Source organism: Lepidochelys kempii, chromosome 4 (genome assembly GCF_965140285.1).
Source record: "Lepidochelys kempii isolate rLepKem1 chromosome 4, rLepKem1.hap1, whole genome shotgun sequence".
Taxonomy (NCBI): Eukaryota; Metazoa; Chordata; order Testudines; family Cheloniidae; genus Lepidochelys; species Lepidochelys kempii.
The window spans coordinates 97,687,524-97,705,925 of record NC_136383.1 but is presented as its reverse complement, the minus strand read 5'-3'; the positions used below and the strand labels follow the sequence as shown (position 1 = coordinate 97,705,925).

The 18,402-nt window shown below is 39.2% G+C and overlaps 1 protein-coding gene across 6 annotated transcripts in view; it reads left to right on the top strand.

Moving 5' to 3' along the window:
- KLHL5 (kelch like family member 5) overlaps window positions 1-18,402 on the top strand; it is a 98,436-nt gene that overhangs the window by 42,071 nt on the left and 37,963 nt on the right. For 2 of the 6 annotated variants that reach the window (XM_073342275.2, XM_073342276.1), the window contains exons 3-4: window positions 12,656-12,838; window positions 17,904-18,040. In XM_073342275.2, coding sequence (XP_073198376.1) covers window positions 12,696-12,838; window positions 17,904-18,040 — 280 coding nt within the window. In that variant the 5' untranslated portion in view covers window positions 12,656-12,695. Of the gene's footprint in view, window positions 1-4,461; window positions 5,283-10,979; window positions 11,038-12,655; window positions 12,839-17,903; window positions 18,041-18,402 lie in introns of those variants that run through there. The other 4 variants (XM_073342272.2, XM_073342274.2, XM_073342273.1 and 1 more) reach the window with 4 other exon arrangements.

Genomic DNA, 18,402 nt, shown 5'->3' with positions numbered 1-18,402 from the left:
AAACTGAAGCTCTGAATAAAGGACTGAATACTCATCCAAGCTGTGGGTATGTTCCAGAGGAACGTTCATGCCAGCAAACTCACCAATACTGCTAAGAACCTGATATATGGACTTTGAAGTCTCTGTATGTATTTGATGGCTTTACCATTTAACAACTCTCTTCTTGTTCTTTCTTTTTTTCTTTACAATAAACCTTTAGTTTTAGGTGCTAAAGAATTGGCTGCAGTGTGGTATTTTGGATAAGATCCAAACTAATATTGATCTGGTAACATGGCTGACATTTTGGAGTCAGAAGAACATTTTGTTTGTGACCAGAGTTTTAAATAACTTCTTGCTTACTGGAGCTATGTGCTAATTAGGAGCCAGAGAACTGGAATGCAATAAAGGGGCTGTGTGAGTTCTTGATAACCAGTGTGGGAGATCAGAAGTGCAGTTTGTGACTGGTTGGTGAGTTTAACTTCAGTGTTACTCCCAAAACTGGTGATTATCTGCTCTCCCTTTTGCAGTCTGCACTGCTCTTGGCATTTTCAGTGAGGACTGCCCCAGGCAGTACAAGCAGTACAGCGAAAGGCAGAACTATCTGGTTTTCATTCTTCTGTAGGACTAGGCAGGGGGGCCATGTGGAGCAGTTTGTTTATGTACATAGAGCTATCCCTTGTATTCTCCTGAGAGATCTTGATGAAACTTTCACAGAGATATTCAGTGATCCTCTCCTGAAGGTTTCTAGGGATGATAGCCTTATTTTTTCCTTCTTGGTAGGAAACTTTCCCACACAATTCCGCACTGATTTCAGCAAGCACCATTGGAGTAAACAGGCTAGTGGCACGCGGCCAGGGTGTCTTCAGGGCACCAGCAACAGCTGTGCTCTCTGCCTTTGTTACCTTCAGGAGTATCAGCTACAGTCACCACTGCCTGTTGAAAATAGTGCCAGTGTTCAGTGCCATTGCCTTATACTCGTATCTATGGTTATGGGAGCCAAAATTTTATCATTTAATGCAACCAGCAATTTCCCTCCTTCTTCCTCCCTGCTCTGGCAGGCTATGCTCACGATGGCTGGAGCTGGAGGGTGGTGCTATGTAGAGGTGTTCTGAAGCTCAAGTGACGATAAGGATGTCTTATTAAAAATGATTATGGGAATAAGGGAAGGGAGTTTTGAAACTTACCTCTTCCTTTCTGTTGTAACTGTAAATACAGTGTTTACATCTGTCTTTCATCTGCAACTGCTGTCATTTGAACCTTGAGGTACCCCTCCACACCTGTGGAACATCTAACCCTGATGAGGAGAAAGAAGAGGACTAGGGAGGATATGTTCAGCAAGATCCTGCAAGCAGTGCTGCATCAGACTATGAACAGAGGGCCTGGAGGGTGAATATTGCAGACAGTATGTAGAAGGAAAGAGCAGACAGGAGAAACTCCCAGCAGGAAAAGGAGTGGGAGATGCACCAGGACATAATAGGGCTTCTCGGATAGAAAGTGCAAGTGCTGCAGATGCTTGTTGACCTACAGGTCCAGAGTCATGGCTTGCCCACCGGTTGCAGTCACTGGAGAACTCCAGTTTAGCCGCTCTCTACATCCCCCCAACATTCCATGTGGCATCGCAGGTCACATCCCTACCCCTACCACTCCACTCCAAGGAACAGTAACTCCAACCAAAGTTCACATATGCCAACTGCAGATCTCACAGATCAATTTATGTGTAGCTGAAATGGGCAGGAATGTTTTCTACCTTTCTAATTTTCAAGTTGTGTTCTGTTAATTTATTTTGGTAGTTTGTATTGTGTTTTTTTTTAACTGCATGTTTTTTGCACCATTTTTGGCATGCAGAAAATTTGTATTTTTTAAATTCATTTTTATTACTTCACAATTTATGCTGCTAGTCAAAGCACCCACTACTTGTAACTCCCACCAGTTACTGCTCGTTTCTTGGGCCTGGACATGGTGCTCCACCGTCTGCTGTGTGAAAATTATGAGATGGATGGCATTATGGGATGGAGAAAGTTGCATGATGGGAACTTGACTCCTTGTTCACAGGCACCTTTTTGTTACTCATTTCTATCTCACAACACGTTGTGAAAATTTCTCAAAAGGCAGTGACCTGGCCAGTGGCGAGTGCCACACTGGAATACCTACCTGTGATGCACTGCAACCTACATAAACATAATCACTGCTGAGTACAAATAGTACCAATGCAAGCAGCCAAGTATGCATGTGGATGAGCAATATGCAAACTGCAGCAGCTGTATGCTGATGTAACTTACATCAACTGAAGTTTGTAGTGTAGCACAGCCTCACTGTCTTTAATCATGGTTCTGATAAAATCCTTGCTGCACATTCTAATTGCTTCTCCCAAGCCACCAGGACCATCTCCTTTTTTTTCTGGATTGAGAGTCTGCTAGCTAGTTTTCAACCAACCTCCAGTCTTACATAGTAGTACTCCTGGGGGAATTCTGCACCACTGCACATGCGCAGAATTCATGTCTCCCACAGATTTCTTCGCTTCCCTGCAGAAAAATCACTTTCTGATGGGGAAGCAAAGGAAAGCTGCAAAACCAGTCATGCACTGCTCCCCAGCAGTGCAGGTGCATTGTTTCAGGCATCCGGAGCAGCCAGGGAGAGGTAAATCAGTGGGGGGCGGGGGGCTGGGGACGCCCCAGCCAGTGGCTTCTACCCTGTGCCAGGCTTAGCTGCTGTTCCTGGCAGGGCTGGGGAGGATGGGACTTCCTCTTCCCCTGCAAGGAGCGGCCAGGGCTGGGTCAGACCCAGCCCCAGAAACCTCTCTAGGTGTAGGAAGCTCCGCATGCCCCCTCCTTCCTGCTCCCATTGCTCCTCAGCCATGGGAGGGGGGAGGGGTCACTGTATGGGGAGCTGCTCCCCCACCTGCCCAACTCCCGTGCATCTGGACCCACCTCATATCCAGATTGCCCCACTAAGCCTCACCACCTGCACCCAGACCCCCCACTGACTCCCCTAAACCTGAACCTACACCCCAGCCAAGCCCCACCTCCCTGCATCTGGAGACCCCTTGTACCCAAACACCCCAGCCAAGCCCCACCTCCCTGCATCCAGACCCCACTTACACCCAGACCGCACCCCCACACTTGAACCCCCATCCCAGCAAGCCCTACCGCACTTGGACTACCCTGACTAGCTCCCTGCATCTAGACCATCTCCCCACCAAGCAGCACTCGGACCTTCACCCCATCAAGCCAGCACCCAGAAACACCCCCCCGCTGAACCCTCCATACCCAGACCTCCCCTTGTTGAGCCCCACCCACTTTCACCTGGACCTCCCCTGCAGAGTCCCATTGCCTCTCCATCCAGAACCCCTACTACAATGAGCCCCTGTTCATCCAGATCCCCCCTGTACCCAGCCCACCCCTCCCAGCTGCCCACGGCCAGATTGCCCCACACAGAACCCTTATCTCCCCACACTAAGCCCCTCCACACTTGGATCCTGCTGGGCTGAGCCTGCCTGCCTACATCTAGTGTGCTTGGCACGGAGGGGCAGAGTCCCAGGGTGTTTCTGGGGCAGGTCTGGCCCTTGCGTTGTGTCAGGGTCGGGTGCAGCCTCACCACCGAGTCCATGTCCCTGGGCGAGGGCTGCAGGGTGATCTCCCACCTCTGTGCAGTCAGTGGCCTGTGCTCCCCACTGTCATGCTGGTGCCTCCACATTTATTTATTAACCATAACATTTGCAGAATTTTGCAGAATTTTAAAATATTGTTTGCAGGATTTTTATTTTTTTGGTGCGGAATTCCTTCAGGAGTAAATATCGGAACTCCTGTAGCAAACTGTGATTTAAAATATCCCTGTTGTTTGACCCTCTATTTTCCAAAAACAAATAGAGAATTCTGACATGGGATTTTAAAAGTTAAATTACTGCTTATAAAATACATGTCTGGATAGCACTAGAGACTGAACTCCTTTCTGCAGAGAGAGTGGAAAAATAAAACTGCATCTGACCAGTGCACTTTAAATTTTACCTGTAGGGTCCAGTTCTAGAGGTCAGAAGATAGTGTGATCTTGATGCCCCTTGAGTCTGTGGTGCCTCTGGCTCCTTGATGATGATCAATTAGTTGCAGCTGAGATTATGGTTTTCATGATGTGTAAATAGACTGAGACCATTAGTGCATTTCTCCTAGGCTACTAAGCAACCATCAGTAATAACTTTCAGTCACTACAGACCCAGATTTGATTCAAACCAGCATGTCAAGATGAAAGGCTCTGTAACCCTTTACCAGTCCCCGAGCCATCTAGTCTGTTTGAAAAACAATTTGATGCATGTCTTGGAATCCTTTCCAGTTCAGATTTTCCTGAAATAGAATCAGTATACTGGAATATTTTAGCCTGTTTTATTAGTGATTTCTAACAGTGCAAGGAAGTGTTTCATTTGCTTTTTAGAATCACAGATTTTTTTTCCTATTTGTATTAGCAAGAGTTAACACAGTAGAGCAGTAGAGATTCTGAAATGCAGCATAGGAATTACGTTCTGTCATTTGTGGTTTAAGAAAAGGGGTGGTATTCAGCATTTGAAAGAGCTTTAATGAATGCTGTTAGTGTTTGTTAAAGCTAATGGTCAGAGGATGTGGAGGAAAGCAATAGAAAGTGCACTGGCTGCTTCAGTGTGACCTGATTACCATTTTTCTTGATTGTGGTGACTGTTTCGCCTTGTATTTTCATCCCAGTATTTTTCATCATCTCTTGCCATTTGTTTATATTCAGATGACATATGATTTTAAAAAAGCGCTTTTATGTATGTGAATGCAGTCCCTCCCAAAATTTGCTTGCCATATGCAGGAAGAGCATGTGTTTCTCTAGTCTTGGTTGGATGCACAAATCTTCTTTTATGTGCATTGCTTCTTGCCCTGTTGCCTAGACGATCACTTGCTTTCATTGAGGATGTCTGGCTCTCGTAAAGAGTTTGACGTGAAGCAGATTTTAAAAATCAGATGGAGATGGTTTGGTCACCAGTCATCAATCCCTAATTCTGGAATGGACAGCCACCGGGAAGACTTCTGGAACAGAGGAGAAAATGCAACAACTGGTGGGACAAAGTTTTTAGATCCAGGTAACCTACCACTACCTTTGGCATCAATTGGTTACAGAAGGTCTAGCCAACAGGATTTCCAGAATTCACCTCGCTGGCCAATGGCATCCACATCTGAAGTCCCTACATTTGAGTTCACAACAGAAAACTGTGGAGATGCACGTTGTTTTGATAGATCAGAAGCAGATGATGGAGCGAGTGAAGAAGAAAATGAATCGGACAGCAGTTCATGCAGGTTAATTGTTGTTTTCCTATTGGGGGAAATTAGTTGTCATTTGATGTCTTGAATGTCATTTGATGTTTTATACCTACAAATGTCAGCTATGATTTATCCTAGATTAAAATGCTTCAGAATTTTCTGATAGTTGCATTGTATCAAAAGTATAAAAATACTAATAACTGGCAGAGCATATAGTTGAATATATTTTCTATGACCAACTTAATATTTAACTTTAATATAGCTAATGTATAGCAAAATTAATCTTTACAGCTGCTGAAAATAATACGCACACAACAGCTTTTCAGGGCTGTTTTTAAAATTACTTTAGAGTAACATTTGTTCTGTGCTTAGCTGTGTTAAGAATTAGTTTTACACTAAATTAGAAAGAAATAATGTAGAGGTAAAAGATTTCAGAGCTATAGAAATCTTAAGTATTTTTGAGAATAAAAGATTCAACTGGAAGAAAATTATTTTAGCTATGAATCTGTTATATTCTCATGTGCATTTTTGCAGTGTTCTTCAATTGTCAATCTGGGCATATAAATCTGTATTTTAATTTCCATATTCATATGTTGATTATGAAGCCGAACGTGAGTACAACCTAAAGAAAAAAAAATATTTACTTCATCCTTTGAAACTGATATATTGCCAACCAGCTTGTTCAGCAAACTAAAACATGAAAAGTGCCTTAAACTGATTGTGGCTGTGCTAATCAAATATCTTACATTGTAAACCTAATTATGTCCATAAAATTATGGTAATAGTTTTGTTTCTGTCTTGCATCTTGTTTCTGGTGCTAAAATAAATAATGTATTATATCACTATTATTTTTATCAAAAGGTGTATGTTAATTGGTGGAAAATAAGTAATATGTTATTTAATTAATCTTTTTTTCTTGGTTATTACCAAAATGTCAGTTTATTTCCATTACATCCTTTATTACTTTGCTCAACTATACTACACAAAGTAACATGTCTTGCTGTGCTTTTTTGTTGTTGTTGTAAATATTAGAAATGCTACAATAGCTAACTTGCCATCTCTCATTAATTTTCATGTTGTTTACTTTCTAGCTTTTAAAATTATTTTGCAGTGACTTGATATTCTAAAGAAGATCATTAATCTTTATTTAAAGGGAGCAGAGTTTTTATTAATAAGCCTATTAGAGATAGATCAATCTAGCTAATATAGTTTGTGTGTTGCATTCCCTTTGGAGAGTGTACCCATATATAGAAAATTTTGTTGGTGCAGGGGCAAACTGATGAGTAAACACTGCACAATTTATGGTTTATATCCTTAACAAAACAAAAATTCTCTCTGTTTAGGAGTCAACATAGCATTTGCTTTTGTTGCTGAATTGGAAACATTTATCAGAATTATAAGGGAATGAAACACTGCATGCTGAGGCTTTATAAAAAGCAATTTAATCTTGCTGTAATAAGTATATTTAGCCATCAACAAAATAAGTTTCAGAGAAAGTACCTAAGAATCTTCTATATGAGGTGATTTTCAGCATGTGTTTTTGTAAACAATTATATGAACAGGTTTCAGAGTAACAGCCGTGTTAGTCTGTCTTTGCAAAAAGAAAAGGAGTACTTGTGGCACCTTAGCGACTAACCAATTTATTTGAGCATGAGCTTTCGTGAGCTACAGCTCACTTCATCGGATGCATAAAAGTGGACTTCTATGCATCCGATGAAGTGAGCTGTAGCTCACGAAAGCTTATGCTCAAATAAATTGGTTAGTCTCTAAGGTGCCACAAGTACTCCTTTTCATTTTAACTCAGTTTTTTTCATTGAATTCTTCTGTAAAAGAGAGAGAACTTGGCTGGACAGGCACGCATGTGCACACACATACCACCCACCCCCCTCTGTCATAAAGGAGAATGGGGTTCCAAGCCCACTGATCTGCAGAGATCTGTAGGAGAGAAATGTCATGTGTGTGTGGAAAGTTCTTGCGTCTGCACTCCTCTCTATCTGAGTGCCATGTTGTAGGCCCTGGAAGCACACCATGATAGAAGAAATAGTCTTATATTCTGCATGTCTCCTCCCACCATGCCATATGGGAATATGTGGGCCAAAGCAGAAGGAAGAAAGGGATTTACATTGTTTCTGGTGTTATGAAAGTTTAAAATCTTAACATGTATGTTGGGGCCTATACATGAGATCCTTTTTGCTATTGATCATCTCTTACACCTCTTGTAGTGCTGCTGAGTATTAACTCTTAAATACTGTAGGGTGTATCTTAGGGTTGCCAACTTTGTAATATTTAAAAACGGGACACTCCCCTGCCCTGCCTTTTCCTTCCCAAGGCCATGCCTCCCGTTTGTTCCTCTTTCCTCCTCCACTCCCCATTGCTCGCTGCTTTTCCCCCCTCTTCCCCCCCTTACTCTCCCCCTCTGCTCAGTTTGGGAGAGACTCGCCTGCAGAGCTGGGTCACAGAGCAGCAGCTACCCTAGGCAGGTAGGAGGTGGCCCCGGCTGAGTAGGGGGTGGTACGGGTGATGACCTGGTGCCTCCCTGCCCGCATGAACCAGACTTTTGGTGTCTGGTTAGTAGATCTGACCGGACACTGTCAGGTCCCCTATTAGACCGGACTTTCCGGTCAAAAACCAGACACCTCTAGTGTAGCCTAAGCATAGAGAGTTCATTTCACCTCGATATCTCTGGAAGATTGTTAGGGATAGCTTATTCAATGATTAAATAAATACAAATTAAAACATAAACAATACCATGGAACTAACCAGATCTGTGCCAGACATCACTGATCAGTTTGCTAGTATATTGTATCCTTCCCCGCACCCCTCACTCTATTGTCTTTTTAGATTGTAAATTCTTTGGAACAGGGAGCATGTCCTATGTGTTTGTACAGCGCTTTGTGCAAAGCAGATCCACCCTGAAATAATGGTTGTTTGTAGATTTCTCAGTTGTGGATTTGTTTGAACTAGGATGATTCTAAGACACTTAATACTAACTGAGGGACTTATAGAAGGAGTAAGTACTGGTTGTATTTCTCTGTCCTATGAAATAAACCAAAATCAGAATAGACACACTGATAATATGAAAACAAATTTTCCCTTGTAAAACCGAAATTGTCAGCATACATATAAATAAGACAGTTCTCAGTAATTAAGGCAGTTATAGAAAGTGTTAATGTCCTATTCCTCTCCAGAGAGGCCTCACATACATACAGGGGCTAAAAAAAAATCTTTTTTTCTGGATTTTTTTCCCACCTGAGTCAGAAAATTCATTTTAGCATTGTTCTATTGTGAAAGGTGTAGGTTGCTTTTTTAAAAGACCTTTTTACTCAACAGGGGTCTGTTCCTCGTGTATCTTGTGTCTTACTCTGACAGATTTTGAGTTTTGTTTTGTACTGCTTTTCACAATTGTCTGGTGCATCTCTGAGATCTAGATGTCAGTGTCATCTCAGTCTTTACAGAACTAAAGAACTTTTTTTAGTTCCTTCTAATCCCTTTCTATCAGCATTAAATCCTGGTCTCTAAATCTCAAACTCAATGTCATCTTTTATTCTTTTCCCCTGTTATCATGCCCCCTCTTCCCAAATATCCATTTTCCCACTAAAGGGTATTTGCTGCTTCTCCTGGGACCACTAAAATTTATTCTTTTCTTGGCATTCCCCTATTTAAAACTCTTGCCCATGCCTTTATCATTTGTCAGCTTGGGTACTGTAAAATTATGCTTTTTAGCCTTCCTGTTTCTCTTCTCTCCAAAACAGTACAATTAATGTCCTCTCCTTTTGCTCTGTCCATACCACCTCCCTTCAATATTTGAATCCTTTCGCTGGCTTCTTATTTCTTATCTTATCAGACTGAAAGTGGTTAGCCATGATCAAAGCAAGTCTCATCTGAAAAATGTTTAGCACACATGTATACTATTAGGAGCATTTTTGTATGTAGATGCTAGATCCGTGATCTGCCATTAGCACAATACCTTTCTATAGTGTAGACAAGGCCTTAGTCCTCAAGTTCAAGGGTGTATATACTCTCTCTTCCCTTACTGTCTCCTACAACCACCTCTATTCTCATTTCCTCCTAATTTCCCCTTCTCTTCCCCCCCCCCCCCGAGTCTCTTACTCCCTATGTTTCTCCTAGTCCTCGCTAACAATTCCAATATGGCTTCATGCCTGCATTCATGCTGAGCTCTAAATTTGAAAAAATCTCCTACTTCCTGTTTGCCAAATGCCTTCTCCTTCATATCCGAAGAATCCTTCCGACCTCATTCTCCTTTTCAACAAACTTTCCACACACTCTGTTACTTGAATTGATGTCTTGTTGATTTTTGATTGTGAACTGTTCTGGGAAGGAACATCTTATTCCATGTTTGTGAAGTATCATATAAATATTTGTCAGTTTACATATACTAATAACTCAGAAAAAGCTGATACCTTAAAGTTCCAGTGGTGAGTTACATTCCTTGCCTCCGTCTACTGACCAAAATACATGAACAATGTATTTGACCTATTATGCACTAAAGATTTTTGCAAAAAAGTTTCCATTGGTAGCACCATTGCGAACCCTAGTCTAGAAAAGACTTCAGCAGCTTCCTGTATTTTTACCGCTGCTTGGTTTCACAGCAAAAATGGTATAGTGTGTGTGGAGTTTTTTGTTATAGAGGATAACTGTATTCCATTAGCTATTCCAACTGTAAAATCCTAGTAGAGACTAGGCACTGCAGGTAGTCTTTACTGCGAGGTAGCTAGGCAAGATCAGCCTTTATAATCCTGCCTGTGGTTGACCTCACCTAGTTTACCTCACAGTAAAACTACAGAAACTTGTCTCCACGAGAATTTTACAGCAGGATAACTAATGCATATTTGTTATGCCATGGTAAAAATGCAACTTTTTCTTGGCAGTGAAACAAAGCCTTAGTTTAAACCAACTAGACTAATGGTAGTATGGGTAGGCAACTTTTAAAAAATGGTATTTATTGAATAATTGTTTTTCAAGCCAAAGGTACTAGTCCTCAAGAGGAACAATGTCCATGCTAAGTTTAAAATCTCAGATGTTGGTCCTATATACTAATTCCAAAAAGGATGTTTAGAACTTTTTATAATGGGAAAAGGATAAAATATGGATTTTTTTTCCACTCTACCACAATGAAGTTTGCTCAGATTTAAAAATTTTATTTTATTGGCAAAGCCAAAGCATTGAGAAGCTCAGTCTAAGGCATGGTCTGCACTAAGAAGCTGCTTCACTCAAAGGTAGGAAAAATTCACATCCCTGAGTGGCATAGTAACGACGACCTAATCTCCAGTGTAGACAGTGCTAGGTTGATGGAAGAATTCTTCCATCAATCTACCTACTTCCTCTTGGGGAAGTGGAATTACCTGTGCTGATGGGAGAACCCCTCCTATCAGTGTAGGTAGTGTCTGCACTGAAGTGCTGCTGCAGTTACACCGATGTAGTGAATCAAATGTAGACAAGCCATAAAAGGTGAATATTTTTGAAAATGGAATGTTTGAAAACAGCTGCTTGTAAAGAATGATGGATTTGTAACCTTAATTATGGTAGGCAGGGCTAGTATTCACTAGAATTCTTATGTAGTAATTAATATTTTTGGTTTGCTTTGTTACTATCTGAGATTATAAAATTCCACAGTTTACATGTTCCCTGACACTGTGCTCCCACCTCCTCCAGAATTTAGAAAAAATTGACATTTCTTTCTTCTGCTTTCAGAGATAGCTTTCACATTATAAACTGCTGCTCTGTGTCCTAGTTGAGCTGCAGCAGTGCAGCTTGAACAGCAAAAGGATAGGTGTGTATTCCACCCTCCCACTTTTTAATAGGCTGTTAATATTGAAGCCTAATTATGATTACTTCAGTGCCACCATGATTAATTGTTTCGGTACTGAACAGTGAACCACTTTCCCAGGCAAAAATACCTAATCAAAAATCTTGCTTGGAGAAACAAAATCCCTTAAACTGGTGGCGCTCAGACTGTGTTCAGTGGTCTTCAGTGTTAAATGTTTTAAGACCCAAGTAATGAGCTGACTTCCAAAGAACTACTCATGATGAAAATAAAGCAAGTGCTTAAATTCTATGCTGGATTGAAGTCCTAGGCCTTGACTATGCTACCGCTGAAGTTGACATAAGTTACGTCACTCGGGGTGTAAAAATACCACCCCTCTGAGTGAAGTAATTTACATCGATTTAAGCTTGAAAGAGTAAAAAGGGAAAGTGTTATTAACTGAAGTGTATTTTCACCAACTCACATTCCAAGATATTTGACAATAAAAATATTTCCACTGCATGCGTGTCATAACTATGTGTATGTAAATATTTATTTTCCTAAATTTATCCTCAAAGGAGTTGTATAGAAAGGACACTTTAAGACATTTATCTCTCAAAAGTACTGATATGGCCTCCATTACAACAGTATCCAAGAGCCTTACAACAACCTGTGAGGAAATGAAAATGTTATACCCATTTTACAGATGATCAAAGAGGCTAATGGTATGTGTATACTGCAGCTGGGAGCATGCTTCCCCGCCTAGGTAGACAGATGCACACTAGCTTGCTTGAGCTAGTATGTTAAAAATAATAGCGTGGAGATTGCAGCATGGGTAGCGGCAAAGGCTAGCTGCCCAAGTACAAGTCTACCCAACCCATTGGATCCAAACTTGTGTGGCTAGGCTATGCTGCAACATTCACACTGCTATTTTTAGTGTGCTAGCTTGAGCAGAGTTAATGCATGTCTGTCTCCCTGTGCTGAGACGTGGTCCCAGCTGCAATGTAGACATGTTGCCATAGCTATGCCAGCTATGCTATCCTGTAGTGTGGATGTAGTCTACATGGATGAAAGGGATTTTTCTGTCTATACAGGAACACGACTTCCCCAAATGATGCTAGCTAGATTGATAAAAACATTCTTCCATCAGTGTAACCTCCGGTGTAGATGTAGCTAAATCAGCATAGCTGCATTGGTCAGGGGTGCGGATTTTAAATATAGACCAGGCCTCATTGTCTTGCCTAAACCTACACAGGGAGTCTGTGGTAAAGCAAGTAATGGAACTCTGGTCTTCTGAGCTCCAGGCTAAATCTCTAATCACTAGATCAGGGGTTCTCAAACTGGAAAAACGTGGTTTTAATTTATAAGAGGGGCCGCGCTCAGAGGCTTGCTGTGTGAAAAGGGGCACCAATGCAAAAGATTGAGAACTACTGCACTAGATCATCTTTCCACTCTTCAATGGACTTTGGACCACACCCACAGAAAGGAGGGAAGATGTGAATAAAAGTAATTGCAAGAGACAAAGTGTTAACCTGAGTAGTATATATCACTTCTAAAATGCAGGCGTGACTTTCATTGTTTCAGCTGTGAACAAAATTGCTGTATTAAAATATTAGCCATACTAAGATTTTGTTATGTTCTTCAGGACTTCCAACAGCAGTCAGACTCTATCATCTTGCCAAACTATGGAGCCTTGTACATCAGATGAATTTTTTCAGGCACTCAACCATGCTGAACAAACCTTTAAAAAGATGGAAAACTACCTGAGACACAAACAGCTATGTGATGTGGTATTAGTTGCTGGTGATCGCAGAATTCCAGCTCATAGGTAAATATATAAAAGATTCTTGATTCTAAAATAAATTACATTGTCTTACTTACATTTGTGCATCTGTGGTGTGAGGGTTAACTATTTTGCTTTAAAATAAGATTCAAGAAAGAGGAGGTTTTGACCAAATAGACTTGGGAAACTAAAAATTTACTTCTGTCTCTTCCATGTGATACATGATCAAAAGTAATTCTAATGGGTACAATGTTAATTCCCACCTGTGACACTCAAAGATTTGACAAACAAAAACAATTAAATCCCTACCCAGAATCAATTTTGAAAATATTTCAAGGACTGTAGTATTTTTTACTGTTCATGAAGAAAAAAATTAAATTTAACATGTATTGGATGTTCCCTTGTGTCTTCAGAATTAATTCAGTGTTATAGTTTGCACAATTGTAAGTCCAGCCTATCCCATACAGTTTGCCACTCTGATGAAACTGCTGTACCGTCAGTTCTTGTTGGCTAGCCTTAACATATAGCAGCTTTTCTGAAGATATTTAAATATATATTTATGTTCTGGAGAATAGACTGGAAAGCAATAAACTGATATTTCACTTAGGACCTCAAAAGTCTGAACATGTAGGCAGGTAGTGTCAGTTTCCTAGATATTAAGATTCCAATGTCTTGGCATTTGTAGTTTTGCTAAATAATTGAAATAAATTGGATGGTATTTAAGTAGTATGTGTTTTTCATCTGGAAGAGTACTAATATGCCAGTAATCAAAAAGGTTAAGTGGGATGACCTGGATAATGATAAGCAAGTTAGCCTGACTTCAGTCTGAGACAAAATAATGGAAAAGCTGATATATGGGATTTAATTGACAGAGAATTAAAGGATAGGGATATATCTGTGCCAGCCAACATGGTTTTATGGAACATAGGTTTTAACTTGATTCATTCTTTGAGATTACAGGTTTGCTTGATAAACATAACAGCACAGATGTAATATACTTAGACTTTTGTAAGGCATTTGACTTAGTACTGCATAACATTCTGATTCAAAAATTAGTACTACTGTATTCAATATCAATAAAGAACTGGCCAACTGACAAATCTCAAAAAGTAGTGGTCAGTGAGGAATCATCAATTATGGGTATTTCTAGTGGGGTCCTGCAGGAATTGGTGATTGGCCTGATGCTGTTCAACAATTTAATCAGTGATCTGGAAATAAATATAAAATTATGCTGATTAAAATACAAATGAGGACAGGGCAGTGATACAGAGCAATCTGGGTTGTCTGATAAGCTGAGCTCATTCAAACAAAATGTCAAATGCAAAGTTATACATATAGAAACGAGAATTGCAGGCCACACCTGCAGAACGGGGGACTGTAGCCTGGAAAGCAGTGACTCAGAAAAGGCTTTAGGGATCATAGTGGTCAAACAACTAAACATTAGCTTCCAGTGTGATGGTGTGGCAAAAAGGGCTAATGTGATCCTGGGACATATAAATGGGGAACTTGTGAGTAAGAGCCGGACAGTGATTTTTACCTCCGTTTGGATTTGGCAAGACTGAAATAATTCATCAAGTTCTGGAGTCCATGTATTAAAAAAGAAGTTGAAAAATTGGAAGGGATGCAGAAAGAACCACAAAAATTATTTGAGGCTGGGGAAAATGCCTTACAGAGAGACTTAAAATACTGGTTACTGAAGGGTTCTTTAATCTAGTGGAGAAAGGCATAGCAAGAACCAGTGGCCAGAAGCTGAAGCCAGACAAATTTAAATGACAAATTAGGCACAGTTTTTTAAAAGTTAGGACAGTTAACCAAAGGAACAAAAGGAGATGTTGGATTGTCTATCTTCTTCTTCTGCCGGTAGAAAGAATATTTTCGTCTTTTGGACTAATTCATTCCAAATTGAGAAATCGTTTGGGACCTGAAAAAGCAGGAAAGCTTGTTTTTCCTTTCCAGATTATGAACAAACAGGAAAATGAAGGTGAAGATGACCAAGTTAGCTGCAGAAACCAATATTTTCAGTTTCTCATGTTGATCTGGCTGACCTAGTCGATTTAATTTTGTTTGTTCTTTAAATATTTCATTTAACTGTTTTAGTTAAAAACAATTTTAACAAAAAACAAACCTGATTTTAAAAAACTTGAATGTTTAAATAAATTCAAAAATTCATATGCTTGTTTTTTTAAAAAATTATATGTTTGCTGTTGAAGAAAAAAATCCAGAACACTTAACGTTGTTGTTTTAGTTAAATAAAACAATTTAAATGTCCGTCTGGTGATGTTCTCCTCCTAACAAAGCATGGCAAGAAAAGCCTCCACATATTAATTATTAACCTGTTGAATTGGAGGTAGTTCACCTCCCAGTGACTTCATAAATGTCTGCTTCAATTACTTTTGGTAAATGAAATAACCAAACAATCATTCATTTTCTGATATAGCTATAAAACTAATCTGAAAAGTTTTCAAAATAAATCACTTAAATGTATAGCGTGTACCTTCTAAAAATGAAACCTACATCTATCTCTGAGTTGTGAAGAATATGTATTAAGGTTGTGACCAACAAGAATGCACTTTTATGTAGAAATCCATGATTAAATCAAGTCTTCCAGACTATTGATTTAAATCATGATTTTAATCAAATCAAATCCACCCTGATCACTTTTTTTAAAGTTCTGCGCGTGTGCACACTCAGAAGGAACAGACAAGAATAAGCCAACAGTTCTTCTTAAAATACAACAAAATCCAAGTAAACTACTTAATCATCGATACAGAAATTAAAAGCTACTTCCAATGCAGTACTTACCAAAAGAAGTTTCAAAAGCCTATCAGTTACTCTGAAATTGTTCTTAAATAGAAGTCCAAAAATTCCTGGTATCATCTGAACTGTGATGATGGTGATGTGTCTGAAAACCAGAGCACAGATAGCTTCTAGAAAGGAGGGGAAAAGCTGATATTTTATATCCAAGTTCCTCCGTACTGGAATTCCTTGGGGGGGGGAGTGGGAGTCATTGCTGCAAAGCTGACCACCGAGCACCTTTTTTACAGCAGTTTCTGACCACCTTCTCCCCCCGCCCTCCCCACAATAAAGCAGAGCTATCCTTCCAGGGTAAGCCCAGACAAACTCTACTCCACCTTAGTTGTGGTGCAGTCATTTTGAGTGTAGAGCAAGCTTAAGGCCGTGTTTACACAAAAGTTGTACCGATTTAATTCTATATTTAGTTTAAGAGGTATAACTACCCCTAGAGTGGCTTAAATGTGCTTATACCAGTATAGCTTATTCCTGTACAGAAGGGGAATAAACTGTACAGTTATAAGGCATCTTTTCAGTAGTATAATTGTGTCTACCCTAGGACTTATAGAGAGATAACCGCATTGCAAAAATCACACCCCTTACTGAAATAGTTATACCAGTGATCTGTGTGTAGACTAGGTCTTAGCCTAGACCACTGTTGCAGCCACCACTTTTTCCCCCGTTACAGCCCTAAATATTATTACAATATTGTCAATGTTAAATATTTTTAAAGTGAGATATTTACTTGACATGTCTGGTTCTGAATTTTAATGGCAGAATATAATGAATTACAAGTTATTTTAAAATTTGTTTTCTTAATTCATTCAAATCTAGTTCATTCAAAGAACCTTTCACTTTCTAAACTTCCCCAAATGAAATATGACTACATGGTCCCAGGACAATCTAAGGCTTCTGACTGAACAGGAGCATATCAAAAAATCAATCTGACAAATCTCCCTCAATGACCAGATGAATTTATCTCATACCACACTCATGCTGTACAGAACCCTATTCTGAGAGGCAGTATTAGAAGCTGAGGTTTTATTTAAATGAAAAGCTAAAACACCTAGAACTGCCACATGGATAGCCATCCTGACAATTTATTCTAATTATCCTCTGGGACTGAATAACCTAGTTTATCAAGAGTGGGCCATAAAAGGAATTTTTTATTTCAGAGATTACAGAATACTCTTATGTCCTTTGAAATGCTTAAAATGCTTTTAAGCCATTTTCCTCATGGTCAAATTGTGTTTAATTCAAGTTCTACACATTCTCACCCATCTCCATTGCCTCCAAAAGGCTAGCAAAAAGTATTTACCGGATGCAGCCCTGGACAAAGATGATGCAATGGATAACAGATGGAAGATATGCAGACACAATTTAATGAAAAGTAATGGCTGCAACACAGTCATCAATTTATGACTTGCAATTAATAAACTAAGGCATAATTTTATGTAGTTCATCTGTAAAATGCATGCAGTTAATCCAAATATCTGTTAAGAAATACTACCAAGCATTCCCCTTGCTTTTCCACTCTAATCACATCTTCAGCTACCTTAATTCTTGAAAATGTATTACTGTTATAATATGTATTCAGTGTTTTGCTCTGTCTCTGATGCAAATAACTGTTCATTGAACATTAACCTAGACATCCACTCATCCCAAACAGTTGACAAAAGTAATGCATCCGATGAAGTGAGCTGTAGCTCACGAAAGTTTATGATCACATAAATTTGTTAATCTCTAAGGTGCCACAAGTACTCCTGTTCCTTTTACACAAAAGAGATAACTCTACTATTGCCGTATTCCTGTGACTGACTTACTATACTCACATGTGGAATTTTATGATTTGTATGATCTCCAGTTCTATTGGTTAGGTAGGTTCTGTCATTGATGATTGTATCAATTAGCCTATGAGGAACATAAATAAAATATTTTAAAGTATTTTTTAAAATTATTAAGAAATAATTCTTTTACCATTTAAAATTAATAATTGATTGTTTTTTCCAGGTATTTTTCATACAGTATCGAATGCTATATATTTGCTTCTTTATATGTTATTTTTATATGGCAATTACAAAAAGTCACTGAGCACTAAAGGGGTAAATCATTTACATAAGCAGAAAATGTACTTTCAGTAACAGTACTTCATTATTCATGGGAAGGAACTGGGGCATGAAGTAGTTTGTCAAGTTTAAAATGCTTTCCTCAGTACAATGCACCTTCAAAGGGCAAAATAATGAAGCATTTATTAACAAACGTCAGCTTCACTAAGGTCTTTTTTTCTCCTCTTTCTCCCCTTTCTCCAATATGTTCTCAGATTAGTTCTCTCCTCTGTTTCGGACTATTTTGCAGCCATGTTTACTAATGATGTAAGAGAAGCAAGACAGGAAGAAATCAAGATGGAAGGTGTAGAGCCAAATGCACTGTGGGCTTTGGTTCAATATGCATATACAGGTAATAAGAATGAAGAAAAGGGTAGTAATGTTTCTCTGATGTTTTGTCTCTAAGTGAACATCATATTCCATTATTAGATTTCAGATATTTGATAGAAATGGTGCACCGTACAATTCAACTGCTTATTTATTAAAACTACTATTACTGCGATTACCTACGGCAACTCAGTGGGATGTAGTCTCTCTAGTTAGTTGGCAAATGTCAAAATATTTCAGATGAATTCTGATCGGTGAAAGGAGAATATTTTTCATAATTCTTTTGAACTATATTATGCAAGTTACTAATTTTGAATTTTTGGATTGTTTTGTAGGAATGTTATTGTCTTAATCCGATGTTTTGAAAATAATTCTATGTTTATGATT